The 23,560-nt window shown below is 42.8% G+C and overlaps 1 protein-coding gene across 5 annotated transcripts in view; it reads left to right on the plus strand.

The window, feature by feature from the left end:
* The window catches only part of gfra4a (GDNF family receptor alpha 4a), a 422,120-nt gene that overhangs the window by 116,919 nt on the left and 281,641 nt on the right, over positions 1-23,560 (plus strand). For all 5 annotated transcript variants that reach the window (XR_010017776.1, XR_010017777.1, XR_010017775.1 and 2 more), the window contains exon 2: positions 10,889-11,167. Coding sequence is in view for 2 of the 5 variants with exons in the window: in XM_063047126.1 (XP_062903196.1) it covers positions 10,889-11,167 (279 nt within the window). In the remaining 3 variants the exon portion in view is untranslated. The remainder of the gene's footprint in view (positions 1-10,888; positions 11,168-23,560) is intronic.

Here is a 23,560-nt window from a genome sequence, read left to right on the forward strand (position 1 = left end):
GAGAGAGAGACAAGGACATAAAAACACTAGATTATAAAAACAAGGATGTAATGTTACATAGAAACATAGAAAATAGGTGCAGGAGTAGGCCATTCGGCCCTTCGAGTCTGCACCGCCATTTATTATGATCATGGCTGATCATCCAACTCAGAACCCAGCCTTCCCTCCATACCCCCTGACCCCTGTAGCCACAAGGGCCATATCTAACTTCCTTTTAAACATAGCTAATGAACTGGCCTCAACAGTTTGCTGTGGCAGAGAATTCCACAGATTCACCACTCTCTGTGTGAAGAAGTTTTTCCTAACCTCGGTCCTAAAAGGCTTCCCCTCTATCCTCAAACTGTGACCCCTCGTTCTAGACCTCCCCAACATCGGGAACAATCTTCCTGCATCTAGCCTGTCCAATCCCTTTAGGATCTTATACGTTTCAATCAGATCCCCCCTCAATCTTCTAAATTCCAACGAGTACAAGCCCAGTTCATCCAGTCTTTCTTCATATGAAAGACCTGCCATCCCAGGAATCAATCTGGTGAACCTTCTTTGTACTCCCTCTATGGCAAAGATGTCTTTCCTCAGATTAGGGGACCAAAACTGCACACAATACTCCAGGTGTGGTCTCACCAAGGCCTTGTACAACTGCAGTAGTACCTCCCTGCTCCTGTACTCGAATCCTCTCGCTATAAATGCCAGCATACCGTTCGCCTTTTTCACCGCCTGCTGTACCTGCATGCCCACTTTCAATGACTGGTGTATAATGACACCCAGGTCTCGTTGCACCTCCCCTTTTCCTAATCGGCCACCATTCAGATAATAATCTGTTTTCCTATTTTTGCCACCAAAGTGGATAACTTCACATTTATCCACATTAAATTGCATCTGCCATGAGTTTGCCCACTCACCCAACCTATCCAAGTCACCCTGCATCCTCTTAGCATCCTCCTCACTGCTAACACTGCCACCCAGCTTCGTGTCATCCGCAAACTTGGAGATGCTGCATTTAATTCCCTCATCCAAGTCATTAATATATATTGTAAACAACTGGGGTCCCAGCACTGAGCCTTGCGGTACCCCACTAGTCACCGCCTGCCATTCTGAAAAGGTCCCGTTTATTCCCACTCTTTGCTTCCTGTCTGCTAACCAATTCTCCACCCACACCAATACCTTACCCCCAATACCGTGTGCTTTAAGTTTGCACACTAATCTCCTATGTGGGACCTTGTCAAAAGCCTTTTGAAAATCCAAATATACCACATCCACTGGTTCTCCCCTATCCACTCTACTAGTTACATCCTCAAAAAATTCTATGAGATTCGTCAGACATGATTTTCCTTTCACAAATCCATGCTGACTTTGTCCGATCATTTCACCGCTTTCCAAATGTGCTGTTATCACATCCTTGATAACTGACTCCAGCAGTTTCCCCACCACCGACGTTAGGCTAACCGGCCTATAATTCCCCGGTTTCTCTCTCCCTCCTTTTTTAAAAAGTGGGGTTACATTAGCCACCCTCCAATCCTCAGGAACTAGTCCAGAATCTAACGAGTTTTGAAAAATTATCACTAATGCATCCACTATTTCTTGGGCCACTTCCTTAAGCACTCTGGGATGCAGACCATCTGGCCCTGGGGATTTATCTGCCTTCAATCCCTTCAATTTACCTAACACCACTTCCCTACTAACATGTATTTCGCTCAGTTCCTCCATCTCACTGGACCCTCTGTCCCTTACTATTTCTGGAAGATTATTTATGTCCTCCTTAGTGAAGACAGAACCAAAGTAATTATTCAATTGGTCTGCCATGTCCTTGCTCCCCATAATCAATTCACCTGTTTCTGTTTGCAGGGGACCTACATTTGTCTTTATCAGTCTTTTCCTTTTTACATATCTATAAAAGCTTTTACAGTCCGTTTTTATGTTCTCTGCCAGTTTTCTCTCATAATCTTTTTTCCCCTTCCTAATTAAGCCCTTTGTCCTCCTCTGCTGAACTCTGAATTTCTCCCAGTCCTCAGGTGAGCCACTTTCTCTGGCTAATTTGTATGCTACTTCTTTGGAATTGATACTATCCCTAATTTCTCTTGTCAGCCACGGGTGCACTACCTTCCTTGATTTATTCTTTTGCCAAACTGGGATGAACAATTGTTGTAGTTCATCCATGCAACCTTTAAATGCCTGCCATTGCATATCCACCGTCAATCCTTGAAGTGTCATTTGCCAGTCTATCTTAGCTAATTCATGTCTCATACCTTCAAAGTTACCCCTCTTTAAGTTCAGAACCTTTGTTTCTGAATTAACTACGTCACTCTCCATGTTAATGAAGAATTCCACCATATTATGGTCACTCTTACCCAAGGGGCCTCTCACGACAAGATCGCTAATTAACCCTTCCTCATTGCTCAAAACCCAGTCCAGAATAGCCTGCTCTCTAGTCGGTTCCTCGACATGTTGGTTCAAAAAACCATCCCGCATACATTCCAAGAAATCCTCTTCCTCAGCACCTTTACCAATTTGGTTCACCCAGTCTACATGTAGATTGAAGTCACCCATTATAACTGCTGTTCCTTTATTGCACACATTTCTAATTTCCTGTTTAATACCATCTCCGACCTCACTACTACTGTTAGGTGGCCTGTACACAACTCCCACCAGCGTCTTCTGCCCCTTAGTGTTACGCAGCTCTACCCATATCGATTCCACATCTTCCCGGCTTATGTCCTTCCTTTCTATTGCGTTAATCTCTTTTTTAACCAGCAACGCCACCCCACCTCCCCTTCCTTCGTGTCTATCCCTCCTGAATATTGAATATCCCTGAACGTTGAGCTCCCATCCCTGGTCACCCTGGAGCCATGTCTCTGTGATCCCAACTATATCATAATCATTAATAACAATCTGCACTTTCAATTCATCCACCTTATTACGAATGCTCCTTGCATTGACACATAAAGCCTTCAGGCACTCTTTTACAACTCTCTTAGCCCTTTTTAATGCTTGCCCTGGATTTGTCGGCCTGCCACTTTTACTTTTCCCCTTTGTACTTTTTGCTTCTACGCTCACTTTACACCCCTCTGTCTCTCTGCACTGGTTCCCATCCCTCTGTTGTGAACTAACCCCCTCACACCTAGCCGCTTTAATTTGATTCCCACCCCCCAACCATTCTAGTTTAAAGTCACCTCAGTGTTGATGCTTTATAAAGCACTGTTGAGGCCTCACTTGGAGTATGTGAGCAGTTTTAGGCCCCTTAACTCAGAAAGGATGTGCTGACATTGAAGGGGGGATCAAAGGAGGTTCATGAGAATGATTCCAGGATTGAAAGGCTTGTCATATGAGAAGTATTTAATGGCTCTGGGCTTGTACTCACTGGAACTCTGAAGAATGAGGGAGGAATCTCATCGAAGGTTCTCGAATGTTGAAAGGCCTCAACAGAGTGGCTGTGGAGAGGATGTTTCATATGGTGGGAGGAGTCTATAACCAGAGGACACAGCCTCAAAACAGAGGGGTGAACTTTTAGAAGAGATATGAGGTGAAATTTCTTTAGCCAGAGAATGGCAAATCTGTGGAATTTGTTGCCACAGGCGGCGGTGGAGGCCAAGTCAATGGGTATTTTTAAGGCAGAGATTCACAGGTTCTTGATTAGTCAGGGCATGAAGAGATACAGGGAGAAGGCAAGAGACTGGGGCTGAGGTGGAAAATGGATCAGCCATAATGAAATGGCAGAGATACCCGATGGGCCAAATAGCCTAATTCTGCTCCTATATCTTATGGTCTTATGGACATTGAGAGAGAGAGAGAGAGGGATAGAGAGACTGGAAAACTTGTCGGACACCTGCGGTTCCCTCAGGCAGTATATTGTGTGCTGTGGCTTCGTGTTTGGTTGATAGGTATTATTTTATCTCATTAACTATTTATTAGCCATTCCTCTTTCCTTCTGAATTTTATTCTTTTTAAAACTCTTGTAAAGTAATTTCTTATCACCTTAAGCATGTGTACAGTGCTTCCTTGGCTTGCGGATACCTCTTGCTGCTGAATCAGATAAAAACAAGAAACAAATTTTAAAATACTTTTGTTACATCAAGGAAGTTATCCCTCATATCCTGATCAGTATTCACAAGCAGAAGGCACAAGACAAATAGGAATAGGCTACCTGGATCACTGTTGAATATCATTATGGCTAATCTCCACCAGACCTCAACTCCCCTCTGTGCTAATTCTTCATTGTTCTCATTTATTCCTAATCATTCAAAATTAATCTGCCTTCCCTTTAAGTATATTGATGTTAAATTTATCTCTGATCCCATATTACTGAAACCGATTGACTTGATAATAAAATCTTTCCTCTGTGTCTCAGTACACATGACAACGATAACCAATACCATTAAAATCGTAAGGTATAGGGGCAGGGGTCTCATCAAGTCTGCTCTGCCATTCCATCATGGCTCATTTATTATCCTTCTCAACCCCATTCTTCTGCCTTCTTCCCGTAACCTTTAACACCCTTACTAATCAAGAACAGAGCAATCTGTGATTAATTTATTTATTGAGACGAAGCACAGAATAGGCACTTCCAACCCTTCAAGCCGAGCCACCCAGCAATCTCCCCAATTTGATCCGAGGCTAATCACGGGACAATTTACAATGACCAATTAACCTACCAACCTGTATGTCCCTCCTGTGAGCACATGGGTTTCCTCCCACATTCCAAAGGCGTATTGGTTAGTAGGTTAACTGGTCATTGTAAATTGTCCTGCTATTAGCCTGGCGTTGCATTTGTGGGTTGCTGGGCAGCGCGATTCATGGGGCCGGAATGGCCTGTCTGTCCTGTATCGCTAAATAAATAAATAAATAAACATTTTCCCCAAGTATAAGCTAATTTTAATCTTTCATTCTCTCGTCTTCGCTCGTTCTTTACATTCTAAAAGCAACACAGGTCAATATTCTTCCCTCCCCCTCCAGCTTTCAAATCCCTTACTCACTCTTCCTTCAGTTAGTCCTGACGAAGGGTCTCGGCCTGAAACGTCGACTGCGCCTCTTCCTATAGATGCTGCCTGGCCTGCTGCGTTCACCAGCAACTTTGATGTATGTTGCTTCAATATTCTTCCACAGGTTTCAGCCATAGCTACATTAGAGTGCACACAATGGTGGAGAGGGTTAGGCTGAACTCCTTCTCCCCCCTTCGTAATCATCTAAATAATCATTAATCTCCTCCTGTCAGCACATACCTGAATTATGTAACAAAAAATTAACAAGGCAAATTATCTTCTGTCGAAGTAGCATACCGACCACTAACTGCTGACTTAGTACCGATGTCAGGCACAATGTGATTAGCTTCAGTTGTGTAACTTTCTTCATAGTTGATTATCTAGTTCCCTTTTGAATATTAAAATTGGATCTGCTATCATCACATATTAAGACAGTTCATTCCAGATAATAAAGCTCACCATGTCAGTAATATTCATCTTATTGCATTCCCCCTCCACTCAGCCCTGAGGCACCTTTCTCAAGCCAAGACAATTTCCGAATCACAGAAAACTTACCACACATTTGGCCCCTCAGTTCTGTGTTAAAAAAATCAAACTCGTCTCATTTTCCAGCACAAGCTTATGGTTCCTCATTTACAAATTTAGAATGGTTTAAATGTGGTTTCTGCCTTCCTGACCCTTTCTGACAGTGAGTCCCATTTTGGAACCTTCATATTCTCTCTGGGTAGCCTTCAACCTGATGGCATGAGCATCAATTTCTCTCATTTCTGGTAATTTCACTCGCCTCCCATTTCTCTCTTTTTCCATTCCCCATTCTGGCTCTCTTTTTACCTCTTCTCTTCTCATCACTTGCCTATCACCTCCCTCTGGTTCCTCTCTTCCCTCCCTTCCTCTGTGGTTCACTGTCCCCTCCTATCAGATTCCTTTTTCTCCAGCCCTTTTCCTTTTTCAAGCTATCTCCTCCCATCCATCTTCTCACTTCATCCTCCCTTCCCCACTCACCTATCTTCTCATTCACCTGGCTTTGCCTATCACTTGCCAACTTGTTCTCCTTCTCTTCACCCTAACCTCTTCTTGTGGCTTCCTCCCCCTTCCTTTGCAGTCCTAATGAAGCATCTCAGCCCAAAACATCCTCTCAATAGACTCTGCCTGGCCGGCTGAGTTTGTCCAGAATTTTGTGTGCTGTTCTGGATTTCCAGCATCTGCAGAATATCTTGTGTTTAATATTTTTCTTTATCACCCTTTTGCTGACCACTTTATATTGATGCCTTCTGTTTCTTCTTGACAAATAATTAAGGGAAATAGGTCTTTCCTTTTAATTATGTCTGCACACAGCCTGCTCTGTTCCAAGAAAAACAGCCGTTGCTATATCCAACCATATCGCTCAACTGCAACATTCCAGTCCTCACCCCATCTTTTAGATCTTCTCTGCACTGTCCATTGCAATCATATCTCTCCTAAGACGTACTAATGAAATTGTTGATTCAGACCCTATCCTAAGCAGAATATGAGATGCAGATCACAAGAAAGTCATCAACCCCATTCTGCCAATGGCATCTGTTTGAAATTCCTTTCTCACAGAGAGCATTTTAATATTGACAACTACATCTTATGCTAGAATTCCATGCAGAGCATTTAAATGCATGTTTAGTAATGCAACTCTGCAACTCATTTTCTCAATAATATTTAGAAACCATAGAAACTACAGCACAGAAACAGGCCTTTTGGCCCTTCTTGGCTGTGCCGAACCATTTTCTGCCTAGTCCCACTGACCTGCACACGGACCATATCCCTCCATACACCTCCCATCCATGTGTCTGTCCAATTGTTAAATGTTAAAAAAGAACCCGCATTTACCACCTCATCTGGCAGCTCATTTCATACTCCCACCACTCTCTGTGTGAAGAAGCCCCCACTAATGTTCCCTTTAAACTTTTCCCCCCTCACCCTTAACCCATGTCCTCTGGTTTTTTTTCTCCCCTTTCCTCAGTGGAAAAAGCCTGTTTGCATTCACTCTATCTATACCCATCATAATTTTATATACCTCTATCAAATCACCCCTCATTCTTCTATGCTCCAGGGAATAAAGTCCTAACCTATTCAACCTTTCCCTGTAACTGAGTTTCTCAAGTCCTGGCAACATCCTTGTAAACCTTCTCTGCACTCTTTCAACCTTATTTATATTCTTCCTGTAATTTGGTAACCAAAACTGAACACAATACTCCAGATTCGGCCTCACCAATGCCTTATACAACCTCATCATAACGTTCCAGCTCTTATACTCAATACTTGGATTAATAAAGACCAATGTACCAAAAGCTCTCTTTACGACCCTATCTACTTGTGACGCCACTTTTAGGGAATTTTGTATCTGTATTCCCAGATCCCTCTGTTCCACTGCACTCCTCAGTGCCTTACCATTAACCCTGTATGTTCTACCTTGGTTTGTCCTTCCAACGTGCAATACCTCACACTTGTCTGTATTAAACTCCATCTGCCATTTTTCAGCCCATATTTCCAGCTGGTCCAAGTCCCTCTGCAGGCTCTGAAAACCTTCCTCACTGTCTACTACACCTTCAATCTTTGTATCATCAGCAAATTTGCTGATCCAATTTACCACATTATCATCCAGATCATTGATATAGATGACAAATAACAATGGACCCAGCACTGATCCCTGTGGCACACCACTAGTCACAGGCCTCCACTCAGAGAAGCAATTCTCTACCACCACTCTTTGGCTTCTTCCATTGAGCCAATGTCTAATCCAATTTACCACCTCTCCATGTATACCTAGCGACTGAATTTTCTTAACTAACCTCCCATGCGGGACCTTGTCAAAGGCCTTACTGAAATCCATGTATACAATATCCACTGCCTTCCCTTCATTCACTTTCCTGGTAACCTCCTTGAAAAACTCCAATAGATTGGTCAAACATGACCTACCATGCACAAAGCCATGTTGACTCTCCCTAATAAGTCCCTGTCTATCCAAATGTTTGTAGATTCTGTCTCTTAGTACTCCCTCCAATAACTTACCTACTACTGACGTTAAACTCACCAGCCTATAATTTCCAGGATTACTTTTCGATCCTATTTTAAACAACAGAACAACATGAGCCACTCTCCAATCCTCCGGCACTTCACCCATAGACAGCGACATTTTAAATATTTCTGCCAGGGCCCCCGCAATTTCAACACTAGTCTCCTTCAAGGTCCGAGGGAACACTCTGTCAGATCCCGGGGATTTATCCACTTTAATTTTCCTCAAGACAGCAAGCACCTCCTCCTTTTCAATCTGTACAGTTTCCATGATCTCACTACTTGATTCCCTCAATTCCATAGACTTCATGCCAGTTTCCTTAGCAAATACAGACGCAAAAGACCTATTTAAGATCTCCCCCATTTCCTTTGGTTCCGCACATAGCCGACCACTCTTATCTTCAAGAGTACCAATTTTATCCCTTACAATCCTTTTGCTCTTAATATACCTGTAAAAGCTCTTTGGATTATCCTTCACTTTGACTGCCAAGGCAACCTCATGTCTTCTTTTAGCCCTCCTGATTACTTTCTTAAGTATTTTCTTGCACTTCTTATACTCCTCAAGCACCTGATTTACCCCCTGTTTCCTATACATTTCATACAACTCCCTCTTCTTCTTTATCAGAGTTGCAATATCCCTTGAGAACGAAGGTTCCTTATTCCTATTCAATTTGCCTTTAATCCTGACAGGAACATACAAACTCTGCACTCTCAAAATTTCCCCTTTGAAGGCTTCCCACCTACCAATCACATCTTTGCCAGAGAACAACCTGTCCCAATCCACGCTTTTTAGATCCTTTCTCATTTCTTCAAATTTGGCCTTCTTCCAGTTCAGAACCTCAACCCTAGGACCAGATCTATCCTTGTCCATGATCAAATTGAAACTAATGGTGTTATGATCACTGGAACCAAAGTGCTCCCCTACACGGACTTCTGTCACTTGCCCTAACTCGTTTCCTAACAGGAGATCCAATATTGCATCGCCTCTAGTTGGTCCCTCTCTATATTGATTTAGAAAACTTTCCTGAACACATTTTACAAACTCTAAACCATCTAGAACCCTAACAGTATGGGAGTCCCAATCAATGTATGGAAAATTAAAATCCCCTACCACCACAACTTTATGTTTCCTGCAGTTGCCTGCTATCTCTCTGCAGATTTGCTCTTCCAAGTCTCATTGACTATTGGGTGGTCTGTAATACAATCCCACTAATGTGGCCATACCTTTCCTGTTTCTCAGCTCCACCCATAAGGACTCAGTAGACAAGCCCTCTAATCTGCCCTGCCTGAGCACTGCTGTAATATTTTCCCTAACAAGCAATGCTACTCCCCCACCTTTCATTCCTCTGCCTTGATCACATCTGAAACATCGGAACCCTGGAATATTAAGCTGCCAGTCCTGCCCCTCCTGTAGCCAAGTTTCATTAATTGCTATAACATCATAATTCCACGTGTCAATCCACGCCCTCAACTCATCCGCCTTCCCCGCAATACTCCTAGCATTGAAATATATACACCTCAGAAGATTTTTACCACCACTCACAACCTTTCTATCAGCGGATTTATGCATTTATTCATTATTTTTGCACTTATTTTTTGTATTAGCACAATTTGTCTTTCTTTGCACATTGATTGCTTATCAGGCTTTATTAGTGTGTAGTTTTTCTTTGATTCTATTGTCTTTCTTTGTTCTACTGTGAATGTCCGCAAGAAAATGAATCTCAGGGAAGTGTTTGGTGACATATCCGTACTTTGATAATCTATTTACTTCGAACTTTGAGCAATTGGTAATTGTTTTATTATTGTCTCACATACTGAGATTACAGAGAAAAGCACCATTTTACATGACTTCTGTACAGTTCATTTCAGAGCATAGGTATATTGGGGTAGTGTGAAGCCTCCGTTGGTCTGGGTTGACCACGGATATTGTGTCCGAGCTGTCTTGATACGCAAGTCAGGGAAGTACAATATGGACAGAAAGCTGTTGTCAATGTAGCAAGCTTCCCCTCTCCATGCATCTGATGAATCCAAAGGAATGGCAGAGACCGATACAGTTTGATATCAACTGCATCACAGGAGTTGCCGGTCATCATTGAACTCAATGGAGGGTTGCCTTAGGGACTCTTCCCTTGGGGTTTACTCCCAAAGCCTTCCCCGTGAATGGATATAGCCACAAGGCAGTAGAGGTTTGCGATTAGAGTCTTCCTTCTCCCAGATGAGCTGCCAACCATGGCTGACGAGCCTGGTCTGCATGAAGTGCCTGGTTTTAAGGCACCTGCTTTTGCCCTTTCTCTTGTCAACAGAAACAGATCCGCTTGGATCTTAGTAGCTAAGCCACACATGAAGGCCAGGAGTTGGACTTGGTTGTGAGAGGCTATTTGAGGTGCACACCATTGGGAGCATTTAGTGGGTAGTGGAAGCTTATCCCAAATACCATCCCTTGGCTATAACGACCTTAAGGAACCCATCAAGGTAGTCAAAAAAGAAAAAAACAATAACAAATGGGGACATAATGTAGCAGTTATAGAGAAATTACAGTGCACGTAGACAATAGGGTGCAAGGCTGTAACAAGGTAGATAGTGAGGTCAAGAGGTCCATACAGGAGGTCTCTTCATTACAGCAGCTTGGAAGCTGTCTTTGAGCATGGTGGTACAGCACGCACTTACAAGCTTATGTATCTTCTGTCTGATGGAAAGGAAGAGGAGAGAGAAGGTGCAGGGTGCTACGGCTCTTTGATTATGTTGGCTGTTTTTCCACGTCACCGAGAAAAGTAGATGGTGTCAGTGGAGAGGAGGCTGGTTTCTATCATGGACTCGTGCCGTCAAATTAAATATGAACATCTTCTTTCTTCCCCCCTGCCCCTCCTTGCTAGATGGACTGTGGAATGTGGAAGGGGCCCACAGTGATTGCTTACAGGCCAGCGAGAGCTGCATCAATGACCCCAAGTGCAGCTCCAAGTACAGGACATTCCGCCAATGCATGGCTGGCAGCAGTGCAGCTCCACTGGGTCCCGGTGCCAAGAACCAGTGCATGAGTGCGGTGGTGTCGCTTCTCTCCAGCCCCCTGCACAACTGCAAGTGCAAGCGAGGCATGAAGAAGGAGAAGAACTGCCTCGGGATCTACTGGAGCCTCCATCAGAGCATGATGCAAGGTTGGTCGTTACTCCCTTTCTTTATAGATTGTACGTAGTGACACCAAAGATCAAGGGTAAAGTACATCATAAGATATAAGGAATAGGAGAAAAATTAGGCCATTCTGCCCATTAAGTCTGCTCCACCAATCCATCATGGCTGATTTATTATCCCTCTCAATCCTATTCTCCTGCCTTCTCCCCATAACTTTACTAATCAAGAACCTCCCTATCCATATTTGAGCAAAAGCTCATTGAAAGAGATAGGTTTTAAGGAAAATCTTAAAGACCATAAAACATAGGAGCAGAATTAGGCTATTTGGCCCATTGAGTCTGCTCCACCATTCCATTATGGTTGATGGACTCTCTCAACCCCATTCTCCTGTCTTCTCCCTGTAACCTTTGATGCCCTTACTAATCAAGAACCTTTCAACATGAAATATACCCAATGACTTGCCTTCCATGGCCTTCTGTGGCAATGAATCCCATAGAATTGCCATCCTTTAGCTAAAGAAAATCCTCCTCACCTCTGTTCTAAAGGGACATCCCTCTAACTGAGGCTGTACTCTCTGGTCCTAGACATCCCCACAGAAGGAAACATGTTCTCTAAGTCCACTCTATCTTGGCCATTCTATATCCAATAGGTTTCAATGAGATCCCCCCTCATTCTTCTCATCTCCAGCAAGTACAGGGCATCAAATGCTCCTCATGTGTTAACCCTTTCATTCTCATGAACTACCTCTGGACCCTCTCCAATGTCAGCACATCCTTTCTTAGGTAGGAGGCCCTAAACTGCTCACAAGGTTCCATATGTGGTCTGAGCAATGCTTTATAAATTCATTCCACTGGTTTAACATTCCCCAGAGATCATGCTGCTCAGGCAACAAGAATTGACTCTGTGCACTTAATTCAACACTAGTCCTCCACGCATGATAATTTGCTTGAGAGGATATCTCTTGTTTATTTGTAGAGTTCGTTGTAGTCTCAATTATAGGTTCTGTCTGCAGTGACCCTTTTTTAATAAACTCTCTATGCCGATAGCTGACTAAATGGATACTGCCTTTTTAATTTTTATTTGTCTCACAAGACAGGAACAATGAGCCTTGAAATGCTGTATTGAAATCATAGAGATTTACTGATAATACTTAAGTGATTAGAAAGACTGGGACAATAATGAGGCATTCAGCTCCTCAAACACTTTCAGTCAGAGACAGGGCTGATCTCTGAGTCAGATACAAGCCCCTTTCTGCCTTCAGTTCAGTGGCTGATGTGATGTTACCAATAAGAAGGGTACATTGACATTGGAGGGAGTCTGGAGTACCCAAATAGTACAGGGACTCAATTATGAACTAGTAAGCAAACTTATTCCTGTTTATGGTTTATGTCTATTGCGTTTATAGACTGTGGACTTTCCCAGACTTATGAATTTTATATTCTTTGCTTTTTGGCCATGTCTGTCTGTTTTATGTGAGGGAAGGGGGTCTGATGTTTCGCTCTGAATGACTTTCATGTTCTTTCTTTGTTTCGTGGCTGTCTGCAGAAGAAAAATCTGAGTTGCTTATGGATACATACTTTGAAAATAAATAAACCTTTGAACCTTTGTTAGTATATAAATATATCCAAATGAATTGTTGTGAATGGCTTGGGTGTGAATGTGAGTGATATGATCAGTCAGTGTGTATATGACACAAAGACTGGCAGAGTTAGAACACTAATGATCATTGGTTTGTCCTGTAATGATGCATAAGCTCTTTTATCCTGCTGTGCACTCTTAATAAAATGGCCAAAAAGCACAGTAACATTCACAAGGATTTGTGGACCTGTAGTACACCATAAGAATCTACCGTTGGAGATGTATGTTTGAATCTCATTGGTGCTCCCAAAATGCATCAGCTCACATTTGTCTCTATCTGCCATCTCACCATCGATATCCCTCTGCAACTTGAATACCTCCCACACTATCAACAACAGTTGAGAGACTCTTAGATAGACACATGGATGATAGAAAAATGGAGGGCTATGTAGGAGGGAAGGGTTAGATTGATCTTAGAGTAAATTGAAAAGTCGGCACAACATTGTGGGCCAAGGGCTTGTACTGTGCTGTACTAAACTAAGTTCTTATCCCACCAATGTTTGTACCATCCGCAAATTTACTGATCATGCTTCCGATATCTGTATCCAAGCCGTTCACCTATACTACAAACAACAAGGGTCCCAGCAGCAACAAGTCTCAGAAACAAACCTCCATCATCACCCTCACTTCCTGCCTTTGTTCTGTACCTACAATATTAATTTATGCACATTAGTTTATTACATATGTGTGATTTATCTGTAAATTTTATCCTTACCTTCGTAAGCTACCGTGCGATATGTGTATTATGTGTACTACTGTGTTTTACACTCTGGTTCGGAGAAACGTTGCCTCATTTCTATACACATTACATGGTCATATACATTTGTACATGTATATAGCTAAATGACAATAAACTTGACTATTGCCAAGATAGATAGATGGTTGCATGATATTGTGGAAATTTGATAGGGACGGATGGAGAGAAATAAATTTTTACCCACTGGGGACTCTTCGACGTTGTTTATTTATTTAGAGATCCAGGACGGAATAGGCCCTTCTGGCCCTTGGAACCATGTTGCCCCACGCAACTCCCAGTGACCCCAATTTAATCCTAACCTAATCACAGGACAATTTACAATGACCAATTAACTTACTGGGAAAGGCATTGGACTGTGAGAGGAAATCAGCACCTGGAGGGAAACCCCCACATTCCACAGGGAGGGTGTACAAACGCCTTACAGAGGATGCTGGGATTGAAGTCTGAACTCTGATGCCCTGAGCTGCAAAGCCGTCACACCAACTGCTAAGCTACTGTGGCACCAAACTCTGGCAACTGACTCAGACAACTGGAATCAAAGCTTCTCTCTTCCAAGCATCCTTGATTCTGTAACCAAACTTTAGATTCCTGTCGTAGGGGAGAGAGTCATGATGTGCATTGTACTAATGTAATAACAAGGAACTGCAAACAAAAATAGAGACTTGGATTGAAGCAACAATGACACCCAAGTTTCAGGACCTTCACTAATTCTGTTGCACCCATTGTTGTAATGGAAAATTGGATTTAATGTTGACCTGTCGATAACCATTTTATTCTGTAGAGTTATGGAGTCATAGAAAAGTGCAGCTTATAAACAGCCTATCTAATCCAAGGCAAACCATTGAAACTGCCTACTTCCATCGACCTCCACTGGACCATAGCTGTCCATACCACTACCATCCATGTACTTCTCATAAACGGTTAAATCATTGCATTGGCAGCTCGTTCTCAGGACCTAGATTGTTACTTTATTAACTCTTGCTGTCACCACCATTCTCGTCAACTGAGAGTGTAAAAGCTGTACCAAATTCAGACCCAAATAGATCAGCTTTGACCGGTCCCCAAATTTTAATGAGTCACCCGTTATTTCAGATACCAACTCTGTGTGATCTTTGTTTGCTCCTACACTCCCAATACTCTTATTACCTCCTTCTTCCATTTTGTACAATAAAATATCCAAGCCTGATAAATGTTGATTGGCTTATCTGAATGGCAGCTCAAGAAATTAGGCATCTTTTGTGATATGCACTGTTAATGCCATTGAATACCCATATTCAGTTTTTATTCTGACAGTAACTATTTATAGGAATGCTGCTGGCCCTTATAGTACAATTAATTCAGCCCATTGATCTGTACAGTAAGCAACCTTGGCATTCCTCACTCTTTCTTGAGACATTCATCTGGTAACTAAAGTGTTCATTGTGAATAGGTAACACTATTGGCCCTCTAATGAGGATTGCTTTGTCCTATGGTTATGCACGGCTCTTTGCATTATCAATAAAATGGCTATAAAGCACAATTATGTTCTCATGTTCTTCAGTATATGCTGGGGAAGTATTGAGTAAGTAAAGAATAATTCCTCCTAACAAAGTGATTGCATAATGTTGACACCTACCTCAGTCAATGAACTTAGGTTAATTAAATGAGCACACAAATCCAAATTAATTTAAGACTTGCAACTTTATTACGTCAATGTTCATATTTGCTGTGCTGACCATAGGTCCACCATTCGATGTTTCAAAGCTTCAAAGTAAACATTATTAAAGGTTCAAATGTTCATTTATTATCAAAGTATGTTTGCAGTATACAACTCTGAGGCTTGTCTTCTCCAGATAGCCATGAAACAGAGAAAAGCATGTAGTCCTTCAAAAAGAAACATCACCCCCACCCCCTCAAAAAATAACATGCAAATGGCAGCAACTACATCAACCACCCCCCCAACACACACACACACACACACACACATGCAGAAAAACAAATCGTGCAAACGGCAAGAAGAGAATCAAACCCTAAATCCTCCCCCTTGCACAAAAAAATTCAACAAATCATGCCAAATGGCAACCAGAAAGAACAGGCAAAATCACAAAATTTAAAAAAAGACAACTGAAAGAAGCCACAATCCAATCCATAAATCACAGAACTTCTTAAGTATGTAAGTACGTACATAAGAAAGTATGTAAATGTCACCATATATAACCTTAAAATTCATTGTCTTCCAGGCATTCACAATATAACAGAGAAATACAAAATTATCAGAATAAAAATACACAAAAAGACTGACAAACAACTAATGCATTTGTTGAATACAATCGTTCCTTTCGTACCAGTCCTCACTAAAACTACTCCCACTTCCAACACCAAAATAGGGATCTTCCTCTGGCAAACTATTGATCCTTCTTCTCCCTGTAACTTCCTTGTGATAGTTAATCTCCCTAGAGTTCTCACTGCTTTCCCTCTGAAATCCTTCATTTTTATTCTTTTTCTTTGGCAGTTGTGCACTGTTATATTTCATTTCTGTTGGTTCTGACTTCAGCCTGTGTGTATTTTCCATTACTGTATCTGGCAAGAGACTATTTCTCCTGAAAAGTGATTTGATAAAGTTGACTCTTACCTCAGTCAAGTAAAATAAAACAGAAAATTAGATCAGAAAAACAGCTCACAGAACGCTGGTCACAAGAGTGGTCTTACAAAATGCCAGTCTCCACTTCTTCCACCACATGGCGAGGACAAAGACATTTCTTTTGCCCACTTTCCATAAGACCATAAGACATATTAAGCCATTTGACCCATTGATTCTGCTCCACCATTTCATCATGGCTGATTCAGTTCCCTCTCAACCCCAATATCGTGCTTTCCCCCTCTATCCCTTCATGGCTGGACTAATCAAGACTTCACCACTCTCTGGCTAAACAAATTCCTTCTCATCTGCGTTCTAAATGGACATCCCTCTATTTGAGGCCGAGTCCTCTGGTCTTAGATTCCTCCATCATTGGAAACATTCTCTCCACATCCACTCTATCAAGGCCTTTCAACATTCAATAGATTTCAATTAGATTCCCCCCTCTCATTCTTCTGAATTCCATTGAGTACAGACCCAGAGCAATCCAATACTCCTCATATGACAAGCCCTTCAATCCCAAAATCATTTTTGTGAACCTCCGTTGAACCCTCTCCAGTTTCAGTACATCCTTTCTAAGATAAGGGGCCCAAAACTGCTCACAATACTTCAAGTGAGGCCTTGCTCGTGCCTTATAAAGCCTCAACATTACATTCTTTATTTATATTCTAGTTCTGTCTTATCAAGAACCGAATCAGTCTCTCCTTTACATACACCCAATGACTAGGCTTCCACAACTGCCCGTGGCAAAGAATTCCACAGATTTACTACCCACTGGCTAAAGATGGAAAGAATGGAAAGTAGTCAATGCGAGCTTATGACTCACACTTACTGAGAACTCCTCACTCATGGGAAATAGTTGCAATTCTTCATCCCAGTCACGAATGGGATTCAGCGGGATACCCGGACTTGGTGGCATAGGGTAGGCACACATTGTTCCATTCATTGTTGCACGCATGCGGTCCTGAATATTGACCTGCTATCGCTCAATCTCATGTGCCACTTGACCCTTTAAGAAGTTGTTCGGCGACTGCTCAGGGGTGCCGGAAAGAATTAGGATATAGGAGTCTCGGTCATTATCGGTTTTAACCAGACAAATCACTCCGCCAAATAAGAATGGCATGCAGCACCACCCACAGAATTGAAAGAGAGCTACCATCCTGTCAATCCTGTCCTTGACTTATTCCACTGAGCAATTTTGTGGGTTTTTAATGTATTCAGGCCAACAATAATTTGTACTCTTTTTGATTTAGTTTCACAACTGGAATTGATTAATTTTAATCTGACAGTGGATATGATCTCATTATTCAAACTGAAACTGCACCTTGAGTAAAACGCATTAGCAGAGACATGAATTCCCCAGGCCATCAGTGACTCAAATGAAAGAAATGCTTTCATTAAGCATTGTTCACCAGGGCAAGTGATTGGGGGGATTTGGGAAGGTGAGGGTAGGGGGTTTGTAGAGGGGAGAGAGATATTTGTCTGTGTTTCTCTTTACCATTGAAAACTAGCAGGAAACATCTGGATAACATGTGGTGGGGGTGGGGATGGGAAGCAAAATGGCCCTTGAGGAAGCTTTCAAATTCCACCACCTGACAGAGCTAGGGGACATATTACCTCAGTGCACATGGGATGATCAGTACTCCAGGGGACGCAATGTTTTTAGTAAATGTATTATCCAGGTGTTGACAATTCCACTCCTAAAGCATCTAAAGGAGCTAGATTAAGGAGTAGAGCTTTCTTCTGGAAATCTCTTTGAAATCCTGTAGATTTTTTTTTATCAGGACGCTCTCAATCCCTCAAGGTCTGATCTTGTTGCAGGGACACAAGGCCAGGAGTGCCTAACAAGACTGGGTGACTAATTGGTTTCCATTAGAAGTGGTGACACTGAGTGGTTTTTCATTGCTAAGGGCAATCTTTCTGCACGATAAATAGTTGGTGCAACAGAACTGTACTAGTTCTGACGCAGTCGCCACGAGAAACGTGTCCCTTCTCACCCCTCCTGTGAACATTGCATCACATAAGTCATTTGTTTTAATTCAGAAATAAAGTGCCGAGGACGCCAGCCCACACCAAAACACACCGCACGTCTTTGGAATGTGGGAGGTCACAGGGGAATGTACAGACAGGGCCAGGATTGATCCACAGTCACTGGCACTGCAAAGCTTTATCCCAGCCGCTTTGCCACTGAGCCAGTAGTGGCTCAGTAATGTAGCAGCTAGCAGCTAGCAGCAGTGATAGCAATGCAATGTCTGTAAGGAGTTCGTACGTTCTCCCGGTGACTGCGTCGGTTTCCTCTGGGTGCTCTGGTTTACTCCCACCTTCCAAAGACAAATGGGTTAGTAAGGGTTAGTTAATTGAGAACATGCCATGCACAACACTCGCAAGCTTCCTCCAGCAAATCTGCAGATCCTCAAACTGTGCTGGTCTTTGACGCAAATGATGCATTTCACTGTTTGTCTGGATGTACTGTACATCTGACAAATAAAGCTAATCTAATCTCTTTTTTTGAATAACGCAGTTGCTCTGAGCATTGGTCTACAATTAAATTTAGCCAGCTTGTACCCTGCCTTTCATCCTGAGCTGGTTGCTGGCTATTCTGATCTGGGAGGAGATGAGAGAAACAGTAAAAGATTTTTTTTAATATTTATTCAGACACGGATGATTTATTTATTTGAGCCACACTGCCTAGCAAACCGGATTTAACCCTAGCCTAATCACGGGACAATTTACAATGACTAATTAACCTACCGACCGGTAGGTCTTTGGACTGTGGGGAGCAACCAGAGCACCTGGAGGAAACCCAACGGTCAGGGGGAGTGCATGCAAACACCTTACAGACAGCGGTTGGAATTAAACCTGGGTCACTGGTACGGTGAAGCATTGTGCTAACCACTACGTCCCCATGCCTCATTGCTTTGCGAGATGTCAGCATTGGGGTGCACGGTAGCATAGTTACCGTATACAGTATTCCATTTGGGTAGCGTCCAACCTGATGTCATGGATATCAATTTCTCCTTCCAGTAAAAACAAATCCCTCCCTGTCCCCTCTTCTCCTACACCCCATTCTCGCCTCTTACTTCTACTCACTGTCTATCACCTCCACCTGGATCCCCTCCTCTTTCCCTTTCTCCTTTGGTTCACTCTCCTCACCTATCAGATCCCTTCCTCTCCAGCCCTTTACCTTTCCCACCCACCTGGCTTCACCTTATCCTCCTTCCCCCACCCCCCGCCCACCTTCTCATTCTGGCATCTTCCCCCTTTCCTTTCCAGTCCTGAAGAGGCGTTTCGGCCGGAAACATCAGCTGTTTACTCCTTTCCATAGATGCTGCCTGACCTGCCGATCCTGTGTGTGTGTGTTGCCGACGTTCATTATCAATCCATAACCACCACCTGGAAGGTGGCAGTGAGTTAACTCCCCAACGAGGTTCAGAGCCGGGTTTACCATCATCAACAAACGTCCTGAAATGTGTGGTTTTGCAGCAACAGCACAGTGCAGTACATTTAAAAAATCTCCTGTAAGTTACAATAGGAAATATAAAAAATAATTTAAGTGGTTTGCTCTATGTTCTACTAAGTTTTTCACAGTAAGAGTGGTGAATCGATGAAAAGCGTTGCCGGGGATGGTAGCAGAGGCAGGTACCTTAGGGACATTTGGGAAGCTCCTAGGTAGGTACATGGATGTGAGAAAGACGGAGGGTTATGCAGAAGAGAAGGGTTAGATTGATCGTTCCCAGACTGGCTGGAGCATCTGGTTTAATTGGTATTGGTCTATTATGGTCACGTGTAGCAAAAGACAGTGAAAAATGTGTTTTGCATGTCATACAGATCAAATCGTTACACTATGCATTGAGGTCGAACAAGGTAATGCGACAACTATGCAGGATAAAGTGTGAAAGCAACTGAAAAACGTAGAAATGTAGAAAACCTACAGCGCAATACTGGCCCTTCGGCCCACAAAGCTGTGCCGAACATGTCCTTATCTTAGAGTTACCTAGGCTTACCCATAGCCCTCTATTTTTCAAAGCTCCATGTAGCCATCCAGGAGTCCCTTAAAAGACCCTATCATTTCTGCCTCTACCAGTATTGCCGGCAGCCCATTCCACACACTCACCACTCTCTGCGTAAAAAACTTACCCCTGACATCTCCTCTGTACCTACTTCCAAGCACCGTAAAACTATACCCTCTCGTGCTAGCCACTTCAGCCCTGGGAAAAAGCCTCTGACTATCCACAATGCTTCTCATTATGTTGTGCACCTCTATCAGATCACCTCTCATCCTCCATCGCTCCAAGGAGAAAAGGCCGAGTTCACTCAACCTATTCTCGTAAGGCACGCTCCCCAATCCAGGCAACATCCTTGTAAATCTCCTCTGCACCCTTTCTATGGTTTCCACGTCCTTCCTGTAGTGAGGCAACCAGAACTGAGCACAGTACTCCAAGTGGGGTCTGACCAGGATCCTATATAGCTGCAACATTACCTCTCGGCTCTTAAGCTCAATCCCTGTGCCAGTAAAAGTGCAGGTAAATGATGCCAACAGTCAATCTTATTATGTAACAGGTCCATTCAAGAGTCTGAGAGCACAAAGATTGTAGGTGTCTAGACTCCATGGTACACTATAGCCCGGCACTTGTAAAGGTGCCTTGCCAGCATTTGAAGGGTTAAACAGTCAAACTGCATGGAAACAGGCCCTTCAGCCCAACTCATCCACACCCCGTGGGCTAGTCCCACTTGCTGCATTTGGCTGCCTTTAAACCTCTCCTCTCCATGTACTTACCTAAATGGCTTTTGAAAATTGCTGATGTTCCCACCTCAACCACTACCTGTTTAGCTCTTCCTAAATAAGCACCAACTTTGTGTGGAGGAGCTGTCCCTGATGTCTCTTTTAAATCTTTCCCCCGATCTTCAAACTGTGGTCTACATTACCATGGATCAGTGGTCGCATTCCAGGTAAGGGTGGCGAGTTTCATCCTCGAAAATACAAACGTTTGTACATGGGCGGTGGGGTGGACGTATGACCCTACCAAAGGAGGTGTAAGGCGCTGCACTATCCTGCAGGTCACCCTTGGGCAAGGTGTAGCACACCCCACCCCTCGATCAAGGTCGCGTGAAGCCATGAGAGCAGGTGGTGGATGATCGTATGAGCAGCTGATGCATATCACAAGTCCTGGTTATGCACAACTGACGCCAGGCAGACAAACTCTGAGGAGTATTAATAATGGCTGGGGTCACCCGTCTTGTACAGACACTGCCTAGAAGAAGGCAATGGCAAACCACTTCTGTAGAAAAACCTGCCAAGAACAATCATGGTCATAGAAAGCCCACGATCACCTACATTATATGACACAGCACATGAATAAACTAATAGGCTTTAGCAACAATCCAAGATCAAATTTAATTGTCATTCAACCTTACATGAATACAGCCAAACAAACCAGCCGTTACTCCAGGGCCAAGGTGCAAAACACAGTACCAAGTCATGTGCAGCACAAGGCACAAATGGCACATATAAGATATCAATAAAATACAGACTCACAAAAAGTGTTCAGTAGTTTTGCCATTACTGACTGGCTGATACAGATGTAAATGATTTATTTCTGTTTTGAGATTTGAATTTATTCCAGTAATCATGAGGCCAGGCATCAAATTATGATAGATTTCAATACCAGAACACAATGGTGGTGAACCATTTGAAAGTGTGTGCCCAGATTAGGGATAATCTTCCAAAATATTCTCTTGCATGCCATGGAAATGTTGAGCAGAGATTATTATTAATGAATGAATTAGTAATAAAAATTATGGACAATTTTTAAGGAAAAAGGATGTTTATTTATGAATATTCATTGTTTTACTGTTAATGGAAGTGTACAGACAGATTGAAATAAATGAAGCATTTTAGATAATCTGTTCAAGAATTATTAATATTAATCTTTTAAAAGACAATTGAAAAATAACATAATTTCAAAATTGTATTGTTATCATACCACAGAAATGTGAACGTGAAATTATAAGCTTTGGTCCATATCTGTACAGGATTGAAGGGCAGCACTACATGGGGCATTCCAGTATCTTAGCATGTTCCCTTGAGGGTAATTATGAATGGACAATAAATGATGGTCTATATGGAGTCATAGAGCAGACCCTTCAGCCCATCTGGTCCATACCAATCTGTCAATCTGACTAGTTCCATCAACTCACACCTAGACCATAGATTCAAGGTTCAAGATTCAAATTTAGTTATCATGTGCAAGTACATCGAAACATATAATGAAATATGCCATTTTCCCTCCAAAAGCCTCCCAGCCTTGTACTTATCCAAACTTCTCTTAATGGTGCAATCAAATCTGCATCCACCACTTCCACTGGCAGCTCATTCCATGCTCGCACTACCCTCTGAGTAAAGAATATCCCACTCAGATTCCCCTTAAATATTCCAGTTTTCACCCATAATCTATAACTATCTCTAGTTCTAGTCTCACTCAACCTCAATGGAAAAAGCCTGCTTGTATTAACCCCATCTATACATTTTATAATTTTGAATTGAATTGCGTTGAATTCACTTTATCTCTTACATCCTTCACATACATGAGGAGTAAAAATCTTTACGTTACGTCTCCATCTAAATATGCGATGTGCAATCATAGCAATGTAATATAGAGTACACACAAATCACCGTGAGTTCATCAGTCTGGTGGCCTGGTGGAAGAAGCTGTCCCGGAGCCTGTTGGTCCTGGCTTTTATGCTGCGGTACCGCTTCCCGGATGGTAGCAACTGGAAAAGATTGTGGTTGTGATGGCCTGTGTCCCCAAGGACCCTATGGGCCCTTTTTACACACCTGTCCTTGTAAATGTTCTGAATCATGTGAAGTTCACAACTACAAATGCACTGGGCTGTCCGCACCACTCTCTGCAGAGTCCTGCGATTGAGGGAAGTACAGTTCCCATACCAGGCAGTGATGCAGCCAGTCAGGATGCTCTCAATTGTGCCCCTGTAGAAGGTTCTTAGGATTCGGGGGCCCATACCAAACTTCCTCAACCATCTGAGGTGAAAGAGGCATTGTTATGCCTTTTTCACTACACAGCTGGTGTGTACAGACCACGTGAGGTCCTCGGTAATGAAGATGCCGAGGAACCTGAAGCTGTTTACCCTCTCAACCCCAGATCCATTGAAAGCAATAGGGGCTAGCCCATCTCCATTCCTCCTGTAGTCCACAACCAGCTCCTTTGTTCTTGCGACATTGAGGGAGATGTTGTTTTCTTGACACCACTGTGTCAGAGAGATAACTTCTTCCCTGTAGGCCACCTCATTATTGTTAAAGATTAGGTCAATCAATGTAGTGTCGTTGGCAAATTTAATTAGCAGATTGGAGCTGTGGGTGGTGATACAGTCATGGGTATACAGGGAGTA

This window comes from Mobula hypostoma, chromosome 4 (assembly GCF_963921235.1).
Source record: "Mobula hypostoma chromosome 4, sMobHyp1.1, whole genome shotgun sequence".
NCBI lineage: Eukaryota > Metazoa > Chordata > Chondrichthyes > Myliobatiformes > Myliobatidae > Mobula > Mobula hypostoma.